General features: G+C 35.8%; 1 protein-coding gene across 12 annotated transcripts in view; it reads right to left on the bottom strand.

Moving 5' to 3' along the window:
* Positions 1-18,778, bottom strand: part of rasal2 (RAS protein activator like 2) — a 118,897-nt gene that overhangs the window by 74,575 nt on the left and 25,544 nt on the right. For 4 of the 12 annotated variants that reach the window (XM_068214281.2, XM_005171321.6, XM_073927548.1 and 1 more), the window contains exon 1: positions 14,800-15,573. The exons of the other annotated variants lie outside the window; for them this stretch is intronic. In XM_068214281.2, coding sequence (XP_068070382.1) covers positions 14,800-15,331 — 532 coding nt within the window. In that variant the 5' untranslated portion in view covers positions 15,332-15,573. Of the gene's footprint in view, positions 1-14,799; positions 15,574-18,778 lie in introns of those variants that run through there. 12 annotated transcript variants of the gene reach the window in all.

Here is an 18,778-nt window from a genome sequence, read left to right as displayed (position 1 = left end):
AGGGCTATGCGTCAGCACCGTAGCATACGCCGGTGTTTGACGCAGAAGTATAAATCAGGCTTTACTGGATCTGTAGCAACAGACCGCAAGGGATGATGGTCAAGCATGGGCTGATGGCAATTGTAGTTTTCGTTACCTCCCGTTCGCTTCATTCGCCTGAGCAAATTTTCTCAGAAGACCTATAGTTTTACCGAGTCATGCGACTTCGGTAATATCGAAAAAAAATAATATTGCGGTATGACGGTATTTACAATACCGTTACATCCCTAATATATATTATACGTTGTACAATACAAATATCACAGATTTAATCATGAATTTTAGCAAATAAACACCCTTAATGTGTTTATGCATTTATAAAAAAAAATTCATGGTAATGTTTACTTTCACCATCTTATTTAGGGAAACTCCTGAGATAAATAACTTCCATCTCTGAACTTTAATAATAAATCTATATAAAATGCTGTGCTTTCCACCTCCTTTCTTCTGTCACAATGACTTCTGTGACTTCTAAAGCGACTTGGTACTTAAGTCTGTACTGGTGCATCCTCGATATAAGGAACACATCTGGGAACTTTCAAGTGTCCTCCGTTCTTGAGGACTTGAGTTTAGGAACTGAACTTTGATGGTTGATGATGACTTACACGAGAACACGAGGACGCAAGATCGCTGAAGAACGCATATTGAGAAACAGCCAATGCTTTGCCCCACCTACTGGTGGTTTCGGTATCATATTTATTTATATTTATGACATCCATTATACTTAATTTCAATATAGCACATCCCTTAAAAGAACTAGCATGTTCCAGACAAAAATCTGACCATTTGTCCTGTAAATTATATTACAAGTAGGGTCAGTAAACAAACTAAGCAAACTAACTTGTGGATTTGAACCGACATAAAAACATTACACATCTAAACCACATAAGCACAAATATGAATGTTCACTGTTATCATACCTAGCAAAGGTTTAACATAGAATCGAGATTATGATCTTTAACACCTAACGTCATGTAGCTTTGCTCCTTATGCAAGATTAATAATAGATGCCAATTCAACACTAGATATCAATCAAGCTAAATGGACAGTGTCAGATGCAAAATAACATCAAAATCCCCCATCAGTTTCAGTTGCATATGTTGAGCAACTAGCAAAAGCGGCAGCTCATTTGGGATGGCATGGCTTTTCTTGCGCTTTTTCATAAAAACACATTATAAAGGTGGTTCATTCCGCACTGTGTGTATGTGAGAAAAGCAGAAGAGCAATTAAGTGAGGCAACAGGGAAGCATCAGCTGTTGCAGAACTGAAACTGGGATGCTGATCATCTTTTTACAAGTCCAATCAGTAGAAATAAACTGTGCTACTAGCAGAAATAGTAGGACAACCGGAAAGCATAAACATACTACAATTTGGGACACAATAATCATTTTTCTCCAGATCATTTTTGGAAAGTTAGTATATGCAAACTGGGATGTAGAATATTCAAATTGGTGTTTGTGAACTGTCTCCACAACAAACCTTCAACACAAACAGTCTGTCCAATCAGCTTGTTAAGTCTGACATCACACGTCAGTTTCCGTATATCCGTATATGTTTCTTAATGTCTACATTAAAAGGTCCAAATGTGAATTTTTATTAAGGTCATAGTGCTGGAATAATTTATATTACATAACTTGGTTTCAATAGACATCCACAACATGCATGACAAGTCAACACTATTTATTTTTCTCTAAATAAAGTGTAATTTAAAACACAACAAATACAAGGTAAATGTGGCAAAACCACAATTATGAGTCCTCATTTCTGTATTTTGTGGATACTCTCGCTCAGGAAATTTCAGGAAATTTTTGAATATTTAGCCTTTGATTTTATTTTGGCCTGCATTTTTAAACAAAAGTACAAATAACTAAACAGTTGCTTTACAAGGTTTGTGCATTTATCAATGAATGAAATGCACAATTTGAATCCTTTACACATGGTCTTTCAATACGAAATAAAGTCTGGTCCGGATTGAATACCCTAACAGTCCAAACCGGAGTCCGGACTTTGAGAAGCCCTGCTCTATAATGTGCTGTACTGAAAACCGTTATCATTATGTTTATATATTTATGCCTAATCTGGACAGATTAATTGTTAGCTGCAATGCAGAGACACTAGTAAACACCATTGTTTTTGTAATTTTTCTTTCTTTCTTTTTTTCTTTTTTGCCTTAACACCCAGCCATAACCTATTTTCAGCTGCATAATATAAACAAACCAGTCAATAATTGCATTAATTAAAGTCTCACAAGCCTTATGTGAACTTTCAAGTTTCAGAAAAAGTCATTAGAATGATTCTAACTGAACAGAGTTTGCAACTGATACATAAGCATTTTTGACACATTAATACAAATAACAAAATTACATTACAAAAATTCCCATAAGAGTCATTTGTTTACCAAGTGAATTACTCTGGTCGCTTTTGTGAACACACCAAGAGCACAGTGAGTGAAAAAAATGCCTGGCTTTTATTTAGCTGAGCTTGCAATATGTGCTGAATATGATAAATGCATTAAAGTAACACAGTTCTTTAGCAATCATCGCTCAACCGAAAAATCATTCATCATGGTTTTTTTTTTTTTTAAAGGAACAGGTTCTGCATAAGAGGGCTCTTGATTTCCAAGCCTACATTCAGTGTACGTTGAAGAATCAAATTACATCACCATTAACCAGAAACCAAAACATCCAGTCATCGCATAGCTCAGAAACATCAATTGGCCAATTATACAACGATCTTTCAACCAAGCAAGTCTTTTCATTACGTTGGACTTTCATTAGTTTCATATACATCCTATTGCCAAATTCCCACAGTGGTTGCCAGGTGTGTGCACACCCAGACACACAAACACACAAACAGATCACGAAAGAGAACAGAAGATGCTTTGTGAGGCTGTGGAGTGTCACTCTACTGCGCCTACATGAGCCAAACCACCTGTGCTGCGTCCTAATTCGCCTACTTACCCTACACCCTAAAAGTAGGTCCTATTTTTGGGAGGAAAAAGTACACAGAGTGTAACAGAAGAGTAGACAAGACATTTGTGGGTCTTTCGGGCAGAAAAATGTCCTCATGTGCTTGCGTAGTTCTGAATGTTTTCAAGGTTGTTACAAATAAACTATAGCGAGAATAACATTACATCAATATAACATTGATATATTTTACTCCATTATTCAGTCTGGCCATTTTAGTGATGGTCTCACCATTTTTGTAGTTTTCTGTAAAACACTTTTCACTTTTGTAGATCAAATACACTACGAATTTCTACCATAAATGGTAGATCATTCAGAGAGCATTAAAATACAAATTTAGGCATACTACAGTTTGGGATACAATAACTTTTTTTTGTTACTTCTTTTGGTCAGTTAAGGTCTTTGCACACAGAGTCTAAAATTTTCATGTGTTTTACATATTTGTTATCAGAAAAATTTGTCACGCACAGACACTGCACGCTGAGTCGGAGTAATGTACCCATTGAAAAGAGGAGGAAAAAAAGCTACAAAATACAAAATGGAATATTCCTGACTAGAGATTGAAAGTCTGAGATAGGTATGAACAGACACACACACACTCACAGCATGGGAAAAGCAGCATGGGAAAAGTATGCAGCCCATGGCAGTCATTGAAACTGGCATATAATAGGCTATAGCAATGGTTATGTACAGTGGCTATAAATTGTCAAAACAGCTTTCAAAACACTTGCTAAGTATACAAAAATAAAAAAGGAAAAAATTAAAAATCCATCAGTTTGATTTATGACAGACACAAGGTTGAATTTATTTTATAAAATGTGGGAATTTTGGGTGAAAACTTCAGGCTGCAATGAATTGGTCTCAACAACAAGCTTTCTGCACAAAGTGCAATAAGTTAGTTGAGTCTGACATCATATGTCAAAGTTTCTGCATTCTAATGTATGCTCGCAGTGTGCTGTTGAGCTGTGGTGGTTTTTAAAAATTTTTTTAAAATAATTTTTTAGGGGTTTTCACATTTCTTGTAATAGGACAGAGGAGATTTAGAGACAGGAAAGCATGGGGAGCAGAGATAGGTAAAGGATCAGCAAAGGACGTTAAGCCGGGAATCGAACTCGGCTTGCCGTGAACACCTAGGTGCCAATGTGTCAATGCACTAAACAGAAGGCTATTGGAGCAGACGATTCAGAAATTTTCTGAACGTGCTGCTATACTCTCTTTAATAGATTCTTATGCTGTATTCTTTACAAACAGCCATACTTCTGCTTGCAACCAATTCCTTGCAAATATCACTTGAACCTAAAATAATCATTAATAAATTTAGAAAAGTTTTAAATGAATTATAAGACTCATAGCTGTGTTTTAGTCTCAGCCTTAGATCTCATGCCAAGCACCGCCCAGAGACCTTTGGTTAAATGTCTGATGTATATGGCCCACATTTCTGGAAACACAGATCCTCAGTCCTCTGAGGTTTTAAATTCAGTATTTCCGGGAGTTAAGGGTGCAGCAATCTTTATAAGCCCACCTGAAAACAAGTCTGAGTGGATAAAAAAAGCTGCAATGCTTAGATTGATGAGAGTACTCATTAATAAATGTATAACGTTCGGAAACATTCATGAATCAGTGATATAATGCCTGCACATTCGTCTGTTTGTGAATCAGCGATTTAATGCCTACCCGTCTGTTACTGTGAGAATAACTTTGTGACTACAAGCATTCATCAATTCGACTTTAACACTTGATTAGTAAATAATGCTTACATTCTCCTTTTTTCTAATGGCAGGAAATTTAGGTGGAAATGCATCCCAAAAATAATTAATGAATCTCAGGAAAAAACGTGTACATACATGTCCTACTGATTTCCTATATGTGTTTTGCTGACAGATCATTTCAAATATTGATGCGTCGTTTAAAACTTTTAAAGAAGTTCATGAACGAATTATGCGTAGTTGAATGACAGGTTGTTATTTTTGGCACTTTCCACAACCACAAACATGGCATGGCACAAAACGAAACCTGATTGGTTGGATAAACTGTCAGTCAAAAACATAGTGGGTGGTCCTTGACCATTTGAAGTGACCAAAGCTCCCAGACCTTCAGCCGCCAGTCTAGATGTGTTTTAGCGAGACTAGCTGTGTTTACATTAATCTTGGGACTTAATTCAGTCAAAAACTAGCCTAGAGCGTCATCTGCTGTTAAAAACTAAGCTCAGAATCGATTCAAGAGAGAATCTCATTTTGATAAAAGTCTTAAAATTAATTTCTCAATTTCTCAAATTTTGCGTTTTTATTGAAAACCATGATTGTATTTGTAACGTTTATATCGTTGCCTAATCTTAGATTTTCAGACAGAAAAATCATTAAAATATTGATGGCTGAAATGCAGTAGATAAAAAATATTTGCTGTAATGTGTTAAAAGAAAGCATAATTAGCTAATGAGAATGAGTTTTCACAATCAATATCCAATTTGAGGATCAATAAAAAATATTTCATGTCACAATTCAAGTGGATAACAAAGGTAGTTATATGGTCACAGCAGGTTGACAATTGATGTGGAAGAACATCATCAGCACAAGGCAAGAGTGTGTGTTGTTGTATTGTGCATGTTTTGTAATGGAGAGAGTAAAAGGAGAGAAAAGGTGTGGTTCAGAAACTGTGTGTACACCCCCCCGCCTGACTGACTGCTCTTCTAATGTTACATAAATAGCTCATATGAAACCGTGAGAGAGCAAATGCTTTACCGCCGCTACCACAGACTAACAGCAGCAGTGAAAATGAAAAAAATGTACCTGTACCAAGTTTCTGTCAAGCACTTCCGCTCAACCCATGCACATCACAGAAATAAAATCAAACTAAATATGGTACTGCAGTGGTATCAAAAATATTTATGTTTCTACGTTAAACATACAGGGAATAAACAAATTACAAAAACTTAGTTTAATAAAATGCATATAGTTCTGCTTTTTTGCATTTAAGAATTGGATTCACCAGGTAACCAAATAAAGATTTAGATTATGAATAAATAAATATATAAATAAATAATCTTAACTTGGAAAAAAAAGACCAAAAAATGCTAACACTACATTCTGACATTACAAATCACATTTGAGGTCACTGTACAACAGACAAATCAGTAAATAATATTAATAATATTTCAAGAGAATTATTTTTAATAGTGCAGATGTGTACTGTCATAACTATATATATCACATTTTAACATTACATATTACCACTGCATTACCACCAATATTTATCAACCAAAGTGTTCAGTCACCAAAAGAATGCAACTGATAAATTAAGTAAAAAATAAAAATAATTATAAATAAATAAAATACATTTAAATAAAAAACAAATTTAAAAATAAATAAATAAAAAAGAAAATAAAAAATAGAAAATAAAATTTTATAAATTTTATTAAACAAAAATTTTAAAAACATATAAAAATAAAATTTTAAACATAAATATGAATAAATAAAATATATATATATATATATATATATCATTCTGTTAAAATCTCGGAAACTGCATTTGTTCAGTGATTCATAATTAAAGCCAAAATGCTGCTTAAAATTGATATATATTGTAGATATTAAATAAACTTATTTAAATAAACCATATTTCACACCGAATTTTAATAGTTTAATAATTTAATATTGGCCATTTCAGTATTGCTCAGAATACCAATCAGAGCTGTAATCAAATTCTGGAATATCATAAAAACAGATTAAGCCTACGCTACAGATGCATCCAACGCCATCTCACTCTGGGACAGCAATTCATAAGCCCTTCAAATTAGCAGCTTTAATTGGTGTCTGGGGAGATGGGGGGGTTTGGGTGTACAGAGTGAGGAAATGACTGCAATTAACAGATTGGGCCCTGATTGCAGCTCCGTGAGGATGCGTTTGTGGAGCTTCCAGCTGGAGGAACAAAGTGAGGATGCTTAGGGGAAGTTGCGACTTTGTTTTGACACAGTTGGTTAAGCAGGATGTAATGTGCTGGGACGGGTTAATCAGTAATCTAACAGGGACCGGCCCGTCCTGGTAGGAACAGCTGTTGACTCTCCTCTTGCCTATGATGACCTCAGGACACATGAGGACAGACATGCCACCATGCTAAACCATGGAAACACTTAATGACTTTGCGCCGACACGCATAAATCTCAGGACAAAGCTTTATAAGTGGACGAGTGATATACTGTTCATCAAATAATAGATATTGGATATATGACTGTGCATGACTTTGATGGTACATTTTCTATCATTTAACACTCAGTATTTTAACACTAATCATATAAATATTATTTTGGATAGTTTTACAGGCGGCACGGTGGCTCAGTGGTTGGCACTGTCGCCTCGCAGTGATAAGGTCAGTGGTTCAATCCTGGCTGGGCCAGTTGCCATTTCTGTGTGGAGTTTTCATGTTCTCCCCATGTTCGTGTGAATTTCCTCCGGGTGTTCCAGTTTCTCCCCAAGTCCAAAGACATGCGCTATAGGTGAATTGAATAAACGAAATTGGCCAAAGTGTATAAGTGTGTGTGTGCGTGTGTGTGAGTATGTGAGAGGGTATAGATGTTTGCCAGTTGCGGCTAGAAGGACACAGTTGCGTAAAACAAATGTTGGAATAGTTGGCGGTTCATTCCGCTGTGGTGGATAAATAAGGGACCAAGCCGAAGGAAAATAAATTAATTATTGGATAGTTTTCTCAAATGTCAAAAACAATAGCCATTTTTATTCTATATTTAATAAATGCTGTCAATCATGAAATTACAATTACAAGATGAGTTGTTGAAAGATTTTTTAAAATATTGCAATATAATAATAATAATAATAATAATATTAATAACAATAATTATATCAACAAAAAATAACATATAATTTATTAAATTTATTTTAATTTTTTAAAACCACTTTTTATATATTTATTATTTTCCAGTATAATAAAAGGGCTATTTATATTAATTTACTTTTTTTTCTTCAAATAGCAACAGAGTATTTATATTGAGGAGCTAATATCAAGGTGTATGTGCCACACTTTACTTTAAAAACTAAAGTTTGGCTTCATAGAACATGGCTTCATATAATGGTTTAATAAAAATAACCAATAATAATGCTAACTTATACCACAATATTAATTTTTTTCAATATATAATTCAGCCCATGGGGGTGACGAAGGGGATGCATCCCACCAATATCTACAGACTACTGAAATGTCCCCATCAATAAATTAATTCACTTAAAAAAATACAAAAAGTTTCAGATTACATTTTCTACTTAAGTTGTATCACACTAAAAACACATATGAACATTGTGATTGGCTGAGCCTCTCACTGATCTCCTGTGAGAGGCTGTGGCTGCATTCGGATCTAACGGCGCCAAAACTGCAGAGAAGTATTTTCTCGTGTAAGAATAAAAGTGGCTGACATGCAAGTGAGGATAAAAAAAGTGTAAACACCATAAACTCAAGTTCACTACTGAATAACACTGTCCATCATCTAACATAACAGCAGGCTGATATAGTGACTGATATGACACTGACACTATCAATGTCAGGACCAAACCTTGAGCAACCTAATGAGCAACCTTGACGCAGCCATCATATAAATAAATATTTAAAACAGAACGCAATTACAAAAAATACTGGAGCATCCCATTAGATATTAAATATAAATAAATCACCAAAAATTAGTAATTTATATGATAAGAAATCTAGGTCAAACTTAAGTCCAATTCATCCAAAGAACACCTGCTGTTAAATGGATTCCCTTTCTCTATAAATGACCCTTAACTGTGTTATTCCATATAAAAGGTGCCCTCTCGGGTCATTTCCCTAAAGCAAAATTGCACAAAATGCTTCTGAATAGCAGAATGGGGCTTGTGTGTTTCATTACAATGACAGGAGAGTGCCTCACGTCATTCATAATTCACATCATCACGAGTCACAAGCCTTTTACATCATGCCATGCAGCGAAGCAGCTCAGAGAGGGGACACACAACCGTCCCTTTGCCCTCTAATCTACACACTCAAGCATTCTCCTAAAATCTCAAAGACTGCATTTGTTCAGTCAATTGTGATTCATTATAGAAGCCAAAAAGCTGCATTAAAAGGATCGACATCCTAAAGCTGAGCCCCTGGGCCCCTTTAAATATCTGCCTACTGTTGACAGAAGAGTTAGAGGCTGTGTTATGACACTCGAACACATGATCTGAAAACATTTTGATATAATTCAATTTGGAATTATGAATGAGCAATATCTTGTCTTTGCAAAATATAATAGTTCATATTTTCACCAAAATAAGAACTTGTTTTCTTGCGATAATGCTAAAACCCTAAAATCTAGGGAGTGTTTTAGTCAGGAGAGTAAATAAAAATAAATAAATAAATAAACCTGGTTTGTGGAATTAAATGTTCATGAACCTGTTGTCACAGAGATTTACTGACCTACTTTTACTCTTAGTTCCCTTCATAACATCATTCAAGTCTGTTTTAAGACATGGTTACATGCGAACTGAATCCATTATTAACATAAAATATATAAAAATGCTAATAAATATGACAGGGAACATTCAATACGGTCACACATTGTTTAAGAGTTGATATTTTCAACCATTTTGGGACTTAGTTCAAAATAAAAATGACATGTGTGAAAGAGAACACCATGCATTTTCATAATTTTTTTAAAGTAAATAAGTAATTCACAAAAATAAATAAATAAATAAATAAAAATCACAATAACAGAGTTGACAAAAAAATAAAAAATCACCTTTTAGTCTGGCCTGTATGTAAAATGTACCAGCAATTCTAAAAACACATATGTAGATGGATAAACATAATACGTCTCTCTAAAAATTCAGGAGCTTTCTGAACTTTTCTCTCGGTGGATACATACAAAGCATCATCATTGACATAATTACTGCAATAAATACCAGAATATTGTGATATTGTCCCCATCACCCATCCCTATTTGAAATCATTTGCATTATCATGCAATTCAGCATGTTTTTAATTGACATTCACCAAGCCTGACTCTGCAAATCCTGTATACTTGGATGTATTAGGTTTTTTTAAGTGGAAAGAAAAATCAATTTCACTTCTTTAAATGTTTGACCATTAGCACACTTGTCACGTCTACATGTTTTTTTTTTACACTCTAATGTTCTTGCCGCACAAGGAGGTCAAGCATCTCTCACAGTCTGACATCTGTCATGTTAAATAATTTGCAGTGCTGGTATTCCTGTCTTCCATTGTTACAGACGGGATGCTGTTCTAGGCAGGGCACTGAGCGCATGCTCTTTTGTTCACCTCACGAGTGCGACACGCCGCCACCAAGAGACATTGTTGCATATTTAAATAGGCTGCCGTCAGCAAGCTAGAACATTTGCATGTCTCTGCTTATGTCCACCACTCCAGCAAAAACACACCCTGTGTGTGTCAACAACCACAACTGTTTTATGATACTGTGCTAACATTTTTACATTGCTTTATTAAAACAAACACCATCATCTAGGCCACTGTATCTAACTATTATTACATTTAACAATACACAATAATAAACACTCCTGCTACGCAATTATTATTACTACTATTATGATTTCTAGTGGTGTAACGAATCACAAATCTCATGGTTTGGATCACATTGTTTTTTTTGTCACGGATCGGACCATTTTTCGAATCAGCCAAAAAGGAGAGGAGATAAATGTCATTTGCTTACCGTTTATTAGACAAACAGTACTGCAAGACACTTTTGGGTTTAACAAAGAGAACTCGAAAATTAAATTAAGAAATAATCTGCTAAATAAAAATTGTAAAAATTTTCTGTGAAAAATTCAGTTACTACAACGGCTGCTGATAACACTTATTGGATAAATCTAACATTATAATTTGTACAACCCATATTTACTTTTAGTCTCATTTTCAATAAATGATTCAGTTATTCACTCATAAAACTTCATGTTTCATTGCTAGATGTTACATTTTTTAGGAATTATTCAGTGGCATATTTTTGATGGCTGGATGTCGCCACCAATTCGTTTAATAATTTAGCTGCTTCTTTTAACTTTCATTTTTGAGCGTCGTTAAATGCACATGATTGTGATTTTAATCTTTACCATAAACATCATTGCTTATATCTAAACTATTTCTGTCTTATTTGACTGTTCATAACTAACTTAAAAGACTAAAGACAATATTTCTTGATTTTTGTGTTTTAAGATTTGAATGCAGCGATTCGAAGGAATATCGTAAATGCAACTCATTTGCAAATCACCATCATTTATGATTTATGTTGCGTGGTTGTTGAGATCCTGATCTTTTAATGAATATTCATTCAACTTACACTGAATGCATTGATGCAAGCTAAAGTGACATCCTGGTTGCCTTAAATTCTTAAGCTGAATCAAATTAACTTTTTGAGGCCATTGAACTTATATTAAACTGACTTAAAACAGCTTGCATAACTTATAAAAATAAGTTAGAACATAATTAACTTAAGTTACAATGACCTAAAATCATATGCTGTCAGGACTAATTGATCATATGATTTTTTACAGTTTACCACAGCTTCTTCTGTCATCATTATGTTTTACAGGTAAGCCTAAATGCTTTCATCCATGTGATTTGAATAACGTGAGGCCATCTCTCTGTAATAGCTAATAATTTAGGATTAATCTACCAGTAAAAAAAAAAAATTATTAATCCATGGGACACATGTGTTCCTGAACCGTGGGTTGTGATCCGTACGAATCCCGGATCAAGTGTGATCCAATACACCCAAACTATTACTGCTATTATGATTAATATTACTACTACTACTAATTCTACTACTACTAATTATTATTATTATTGTTATTATTATTATTATAATAACTTCAAATCTCTAGTCTTTTTAGACGTAAAATCTGTGAACTGGAAGTTGCTCCAGACTTTTATTTTAGTATATTGATGTACTTAAAACGGAAATATAAAAAGGGTCAAGGACTTTCTTTTTCCACATCATTCCCTCATAGTAAACTAACGGTAAGAGGGGCAAGATTAAGAATATTGCGGATGAAGCCATCAACTGACGTCGGCAGAGAACTGCCATTTCAAACAAGCAAATCATCAGACTTACCAAAATCAGTGGACTAATTTGCAAGGATTAATTGCTCACCTAAAGAAAAACAATATGCATAACCAGTAAAAATTAGTTTTTATTTCACATGGACTTTAGGTAACATTTAAAAAACTAAATAAAATAAAAAAACACCTACATCATATCCTGGCACTGTTGTGAAGGTTTTTCTTCCAAGTAAATAAACAAACATTTTACTCCCTGCCTATATTTAATTCAGTGGATCTCTTATTGGCAGTACATTCCACCGTAAAGGATTAAATGTCTTTACTGTTCCTGCGCGCTCTCGTTGGTAAGACACAGAATGGCAAAGGTTTCTGTGCCAACTCTTTGGGGAATATCTGCACGATAGAACAAAGTTATCTGAAGCACGACATTGGGACTGCAAATTCAGCAGCGCCCCATTTACAACTGCAAGGCTCGCAGCTCTCCCCACCCACTGTTTCTGAGAGTCCGGGGCATTCCTAAAGCCACCAGCCCATGACGAAATCACCAAACTCTGCTTACTAATGTGTCATAAAGATTTACATAGCACTTTCTTCTTTGCTTTGACATAGAAATTGGCAGTATTGGAGGTACAGTTCTTTCTCTCCCACCCTTCAAACACAACCAAAAAACAAATTCTAATCCACAGGGTGCTTTCTCATGACTTCAGCTCTGCCCCTGCCTTTCAAAAGCTAATAAGGCTAAAAGGTGGAGAGCCCACGGTCTTTGTATCTTTGCAGGAACATGTATTAGCATACAAAAGGAGGTGAGTGAGCTGCCTCCTAAATTTCTAAGGGAATGGAAGAAAAAGATGGGATGACGGGAGACTGAAAGGGGGTCAAACTCCTGCTGTGAACCCTGAGGTTTGTTGACAAACTCCACGCCAAGAATCTGCAATCACATTCCAAAACTTGCTTGAATAATGCCAAACCCACATGATATTACAGCAATGATTAATTTATTAGAGAAATTGTGGAGCCGAGAGAGCTATTGTTTGGTTTTATGCTGTATCAAATTAATGCGTTTGCCTTTCCATGTTAGCCAATTAGCATTTAAGCGGAAGTGTTCAGTAATGGAAATGGGAACTGAATCTAAAAGTGGACAATGTGTTTACTCTAACAGTGAGAAACGTGGTTTAAATTTTTCGAATTCAAGCAGAATGAAGTAACAGAGATGTCTGCTTTCAAGGTGAAATCCCTTTCTGTGTTAAGGGTCATTATCTTGAATTTGACTGCTTTGTCTCATGTCCTGCAATTATACCGGGGGAAATGTAATCAACCAACCTACCGAACTTCTATTTAGATAATATCTTATTACCAAGTGCACAAAGCCAAAACTTAAAGAAATAAGCGTGGATTAGATTGAACCAATAGTATCTGGATGCGGCCTTTATGATGCAAGCTGAGAATGCATTACTCAGCGATGCAATGAAAGACATAATGCACTCAACAAAGTGAGTGACGTCATTGTGATGGGCAGGGTTAAATGAGCGCATTAAAAAGCATTGGATGCAGCTCAGATTGCACTGCACCAGGTCTGCAACCAGACCCCTCTAGATTGAACGGCTACTTAAGTCAGGACTTCAGGGCACATACTGGTTTACCACTGCACAATACATGCAAATTAACAAAATATTGCAAAATATTTGTGTTAAATAAAGGATTTAGTACAAAGACTTTTAAGACAATCAGGCATTATAGTTAGTTACATGTTAATGTGCATCTCTGAAACCAAGCCGAGTGGACATGCAGATTTTTTTTGTCCAAAAAGAAAATAAACAAATACATCTTCAACCTAAAGTGGCCTGGAAAAGTTGGTTACTTTATGGAAATGCAAGAAAATCTGTAAGACTTTTGATGGTCCATTTCAGTATTAGTAGTCACTCTGCTTAATATCGGTTGATACTGTGCCTTCAACAAACATTTACCAAACTTGGCAAGTACATTTCAACTTACACTACTAACCCTAACCACAACCCCAACCTAACAGACTACTTATAATCTAACGAGACTTAGTTGGCATGTAGATGCAATGTAACTTAAATTCAACAAACGGACTATCAAAATAAAGTGTGACCAAAAACCCAAATGTAATTTCACCTTTAATAAATGAGTAAATGTCACTGGATTGGACATGAACATCTTATATATTGTATTACTCTGAAGTGAGTCAAATCATCACTTGCAGTATGTGAAATTAACTGCCGAATAACTAAACCAAATTTTAAACGAATCAATATAAAGACCGCACCTAAAGTGATGGCACACAAAAAATGAAAATCTCGTTTACCTTATCAACCTTACGCCAGGCCAATCTTTTGTTTTTCTGTGGAGCAAGATATATATATATATATATATATATATATATATATATATATATATATATATATATATATATATATATATATATATATATATATATATACGCATAAAGAGAACTTAACTGAAGTTCTTTCGAAATGGTATCAAAAACTGTGATTGTCAACATTCTTCAACATCAATTTTAAATGGCATAGGTGCAAGTAAACAAGACAGATTTATTTAGTTTTGTTTGATGAACCATCACTAGTCTTTCACTTAAACCATCAATTAAGAACTTATGATATTTTACTCCACACAAATACTCCAGTCTTCAAAGTTAATCTAGTCTAAATGGTAGAGCGGCTGCCTCCCTGATGTGCCCTCAAACATAAATCAAATTTCCTACCGTCTTCTGAAAGTTCTCCCACTGCTGGCTCAGGAGAGGTATTTAAAATCCGGCTAATTCGTCTTGACATGGACAGCAGAATCCCTGAAAACATATGGGAGCTTGACACCCGTCTGAGCGGTGGAGCCCCAGTGTGAATTTCGCTCCCCAGTTCGGATGTGGACTTAAAAAAAGGCGAAGAGCTGCGAGATAACCAGTCCTTCTGAAGATTAGCATGCTCCAAGAGGACACCGCGGCTGGTGACCCGCTGAGGGTCTGGTAGACTGTGGACCCTAGAGATAGGGGGATTGGATGGCCTAGTACTGCTGCTTCTGGACCATGTCAAGCTTTGTGTGCGCATGTCCTGTCTAACCAGGATCCTTCTGTCATGCATGTCCAAGGGCTCCTCGGGAGCTGAATTTGAACGGTGCTTCAGCCAAGGCCTGTTGAGAAGACGCCAGCGACGAACACTATCCTTGCCAAAAGAAGAGCGCGATGGGCTCCTGTTCGATCCCGTTTGTTCCTCCAGTGTGGCCAATCGTGTTAAACTCATGGTGGATGAAGAGCGAAAAGCTAAAACGCTTAAAATCCAGAAGCAGGAAGCTAATTTCAATCAGCTTGAAAAGCTAAAAATTGCATCATAGTCTCATCTTGAAGAACTTGACTGGTTTTCTGAACATAATCCTCTAAATTTGTTGCCTGACATAGCAGATAACACTATTCCTGAGATCTCCTTGAAGACACATGCTGAGCAAATGTCTCTCGCCTTTCTCAGCGAGCAGCAAATCATTCACTGGCGAGCTACCACTTCCTGGATTCTGAGTTGCTAGGCTTTCTGGGAGGAAATAGGTGTCAGAAATATACGTGCGTAGACAAACTTTGCCTCACTATCCAATCAGCGCATGTGCTGCCCATCCAAGGCCCCAATCTGTGGTTGGCCTCAACACCAACTGTTGAACAGTGAAATCAAAAGAATAACTTAAAAAAAAAAATGACACCACCAACAAAAAAACACTAACGTCATCAGGATCTTGTTTAGATTTAACAACACACAGAGCAATAAAGTTGTTTTAGTTGTTTACAGAGGAACAAATTAGATATTGGTTTAAAAAAAAATAATGCAACTTACAAAGCAAAACAAAAATAAGACCGAAGCTAAAGAGAACTTAAGGGATTTCCCAGCAATCAGTTACACAATAGTAAAAAAGAAGAAAAGAAATGGAGAACAAGTAGAGATGTTTCTTATTCCAGGTCCCGAAACCATTTTAAATGGTGAAAAACTGATGTTGAGTTTAACAGCACGGGCATTTTAATCACTTTTCTTATGAGCCATCACGGTACAACAGAAATTTGCTTGGGTGAGGATCAAAGGTATTGTACAAAAGGAGGCAGAGTTAAAATAGATGTCGTCTAGATCTTGATTTGCAGTCAATAGCATGTCGGCATCACTTCAGCACATCTACGCAAAAGCTGAAAGAACTGAAAAGCAACCAATGAGTTCTAAAGGAGAAAATTAATTTCACATCTGATTATGTTAATGCTGACGACTGAAATGGTTTTCAACAACAGTGCATTTAAGGATTCCTAAAAAAACAAAAAATTGTTATTTAAAGTAAATGTCAAATCATATTTGTCAGTATATTTATCAAATAATTAATTAATAAAATATTTCATTTAATCTAAATATTTAATTACTTTCAAAGTAACCAAGAAACTCATTTATGATGCAGCTATGTCCTTGTGTGATGCAGTTTGCCAGCAGGACTTCTTGTTATATGCCAGATTTTGGGATTGGGCAGTACATTTCCAGAGCAACGGATTTACGGTATGAAAGGTCAAAGTGGTGAATATTAAAGTCCATAATCTCTGCTCAGATTTATCCAGTGGATTCTTGACACTTCTGTAGACCACAGTGACTAAAAGCTACAATTTCAACTTGAGGTCATGCCCTACGGGTCTGGCATGTGATTGACCAAAAAAAAGGAAGATGGCACAGCACTAATTCTTCATCATGCTCTTTGAATTTAAACTAAACCACAGATGACAGAGGTGCTGTGTTTTATTTGTGTTGGAAGGTTGCCTCCCGGTGCTTGCTCTTGAATTGGTGCCATTTACACTTGTTATAAGGAACTTTGAGCTTAGTTTAAAAATTTGGCAAGTTTATGAAATGAAGGTCTTTTAGCTTTTAACATTTGGAGTTATAGCTAATATATAATTTTTGGACTGTTCATAACATATTATGGGCTTCTTGTTTGCTGTTTTTTTTAAGATTGGCAAATGACAAATGATTCAAGTCTTGTACATTTTTCCTGTGATATCTTGCTTGGTGCACTGTGCATTTATACAGTGGATGGACATGATCAACACAGGCTCATTGGAAATATGTGCTTCTGCCTACATTTTTTTGTAAAACCATCAAAACATACTTGAACATACAGGTGACTGCAGTTTATAGGTAAAAAATACAGTACATTATTCTCCTGTGATTAGGTTTTAGGTCAGTGTTTTGCTGTTCTATGTCAGTGGTCCCCAACTCCTGGCCCTGTGACCGATTATTTCCATTTTGAACAATCTTTATTTTTGAAAAATGACCGTATTCTGTCACTTACATCTCGGTCACTTGAGTGCCAAAATTGAATCCACAAGCTAGCAAAATGAATAAGAAACAGATGTGTTTTGAAATTTTCTTTGTGAAGGGGAAAAGACCCAGTGAAGGACCCACAAACTACCAATGAATGGATCTGCAGCCCATTGGTCAACAAATCGGGTGAATCCTGCATGTCTGTGCAAGAAGATCAACTGTTGGAGATCGCAAATGATGGCGACTGTTCACATATTGAGCCTGTTCCGCTTGCAAGTTTGTTGAAAACATCTTCAGAATGCTGCAAGCACAACGGGAGTCACGTGACAAGACCTAACCGATTGGCTTTATATTTTGTAGGGAATATACACATTTCGGTTGACTACTTTTTTCTCAGATAATTTTCTCCATCAATAAAACTTGTATCAAAGTTGCAGGAATTTTTTGTCAGCTTGTCATCCTCAGGAAAGAAAAAAAAAAAAAAAAAAAAAAGTTCATGATCGCCTAGCAATCTACGAACACCTTTACATACCAGAACTTTAGCAAATGCAGTTGTCCCTACCTGCATTATTCATAAGTCAATAAATGGTCAAAGAATGTGGTTGTCAAACCTGCAAATTACTGAACTATGAGTGGTGTGCATATATAGGCAACAAAAATCAGTCAAAACAGACCCACTGCAATTTATCAAGTCTGGTCACTGCAAGAATTCTAACAAGGTATAAATGAAGAGCAAACGGCAGGTGGAGAACATCTGTATCTGCATCCATAGAAGTCTTTTTTTTTAATGCAAAAGCACTTAACACAGGAGAAAGTGAAAGAACACAGTCACATTTACACAACATCCAGAATCTTCTACAGTACTGTATGCAGTATATGTAGTTGGCAAAGCCATTTCCTGTCTAAATGGGAGTTGTTTTGCCCAGTGAGAGCCCGGTCTGGACAGTAGCAATTATCACCCTGTTACAGCCATCAAACAAGCTCTGTGCCTGGAGGCAGCGTATGAAAGCAATCATTAAACACCAGTATCCCTTTCCACCGCTGCGAGTGTGAGATTCAGATAAACACCATAATCTTATTCCACAATCTGATCTAAAAAAAGAGCAAAGGTCATATTTCCTTTCAGTATTTCAGCAATTACTCTACAAAGCAAATAACGTTCGACATGTAGGCTATTACGACCAGTTAAAAGAAGTGCTAATGCAGGACTGATAATGTTGATTTGACATTACTTAAAGCTTGTTGCAATTTTCCCTCTTTCTCTCTCTCTCTCCCAAATCTCTGCTCAGCCATTACCTAAAAATGTCCCCACCAAACTCTGCAGCAAAGGAGGACACATTGTCTTCACTTCTGACCAGAGGAAGTAATGACACAAGGCCTCCGGCTACACCTACCGCCACTTTGTCGGAGTGATTTTTT

Source organism: Danio rerio, chromosome 2, assembly GCF_049306965.1.
Source record: "Danio rerio strain Tuebingen ecotype United States chromosome 2, GRCz12tu, whole genome shotgun sequence".
Taxonomy (NCBI): Eukaryota; Metazoa; Chordata; class Actinopteri; order Cypriniformes; family Danionidae; genus Danio; species Danio rerio.
The sequence above is the reverse complement of the archived record's forward strand: the minus strand, read 5'-3'. Positions and strand labels throughout refer to the sequence as shown.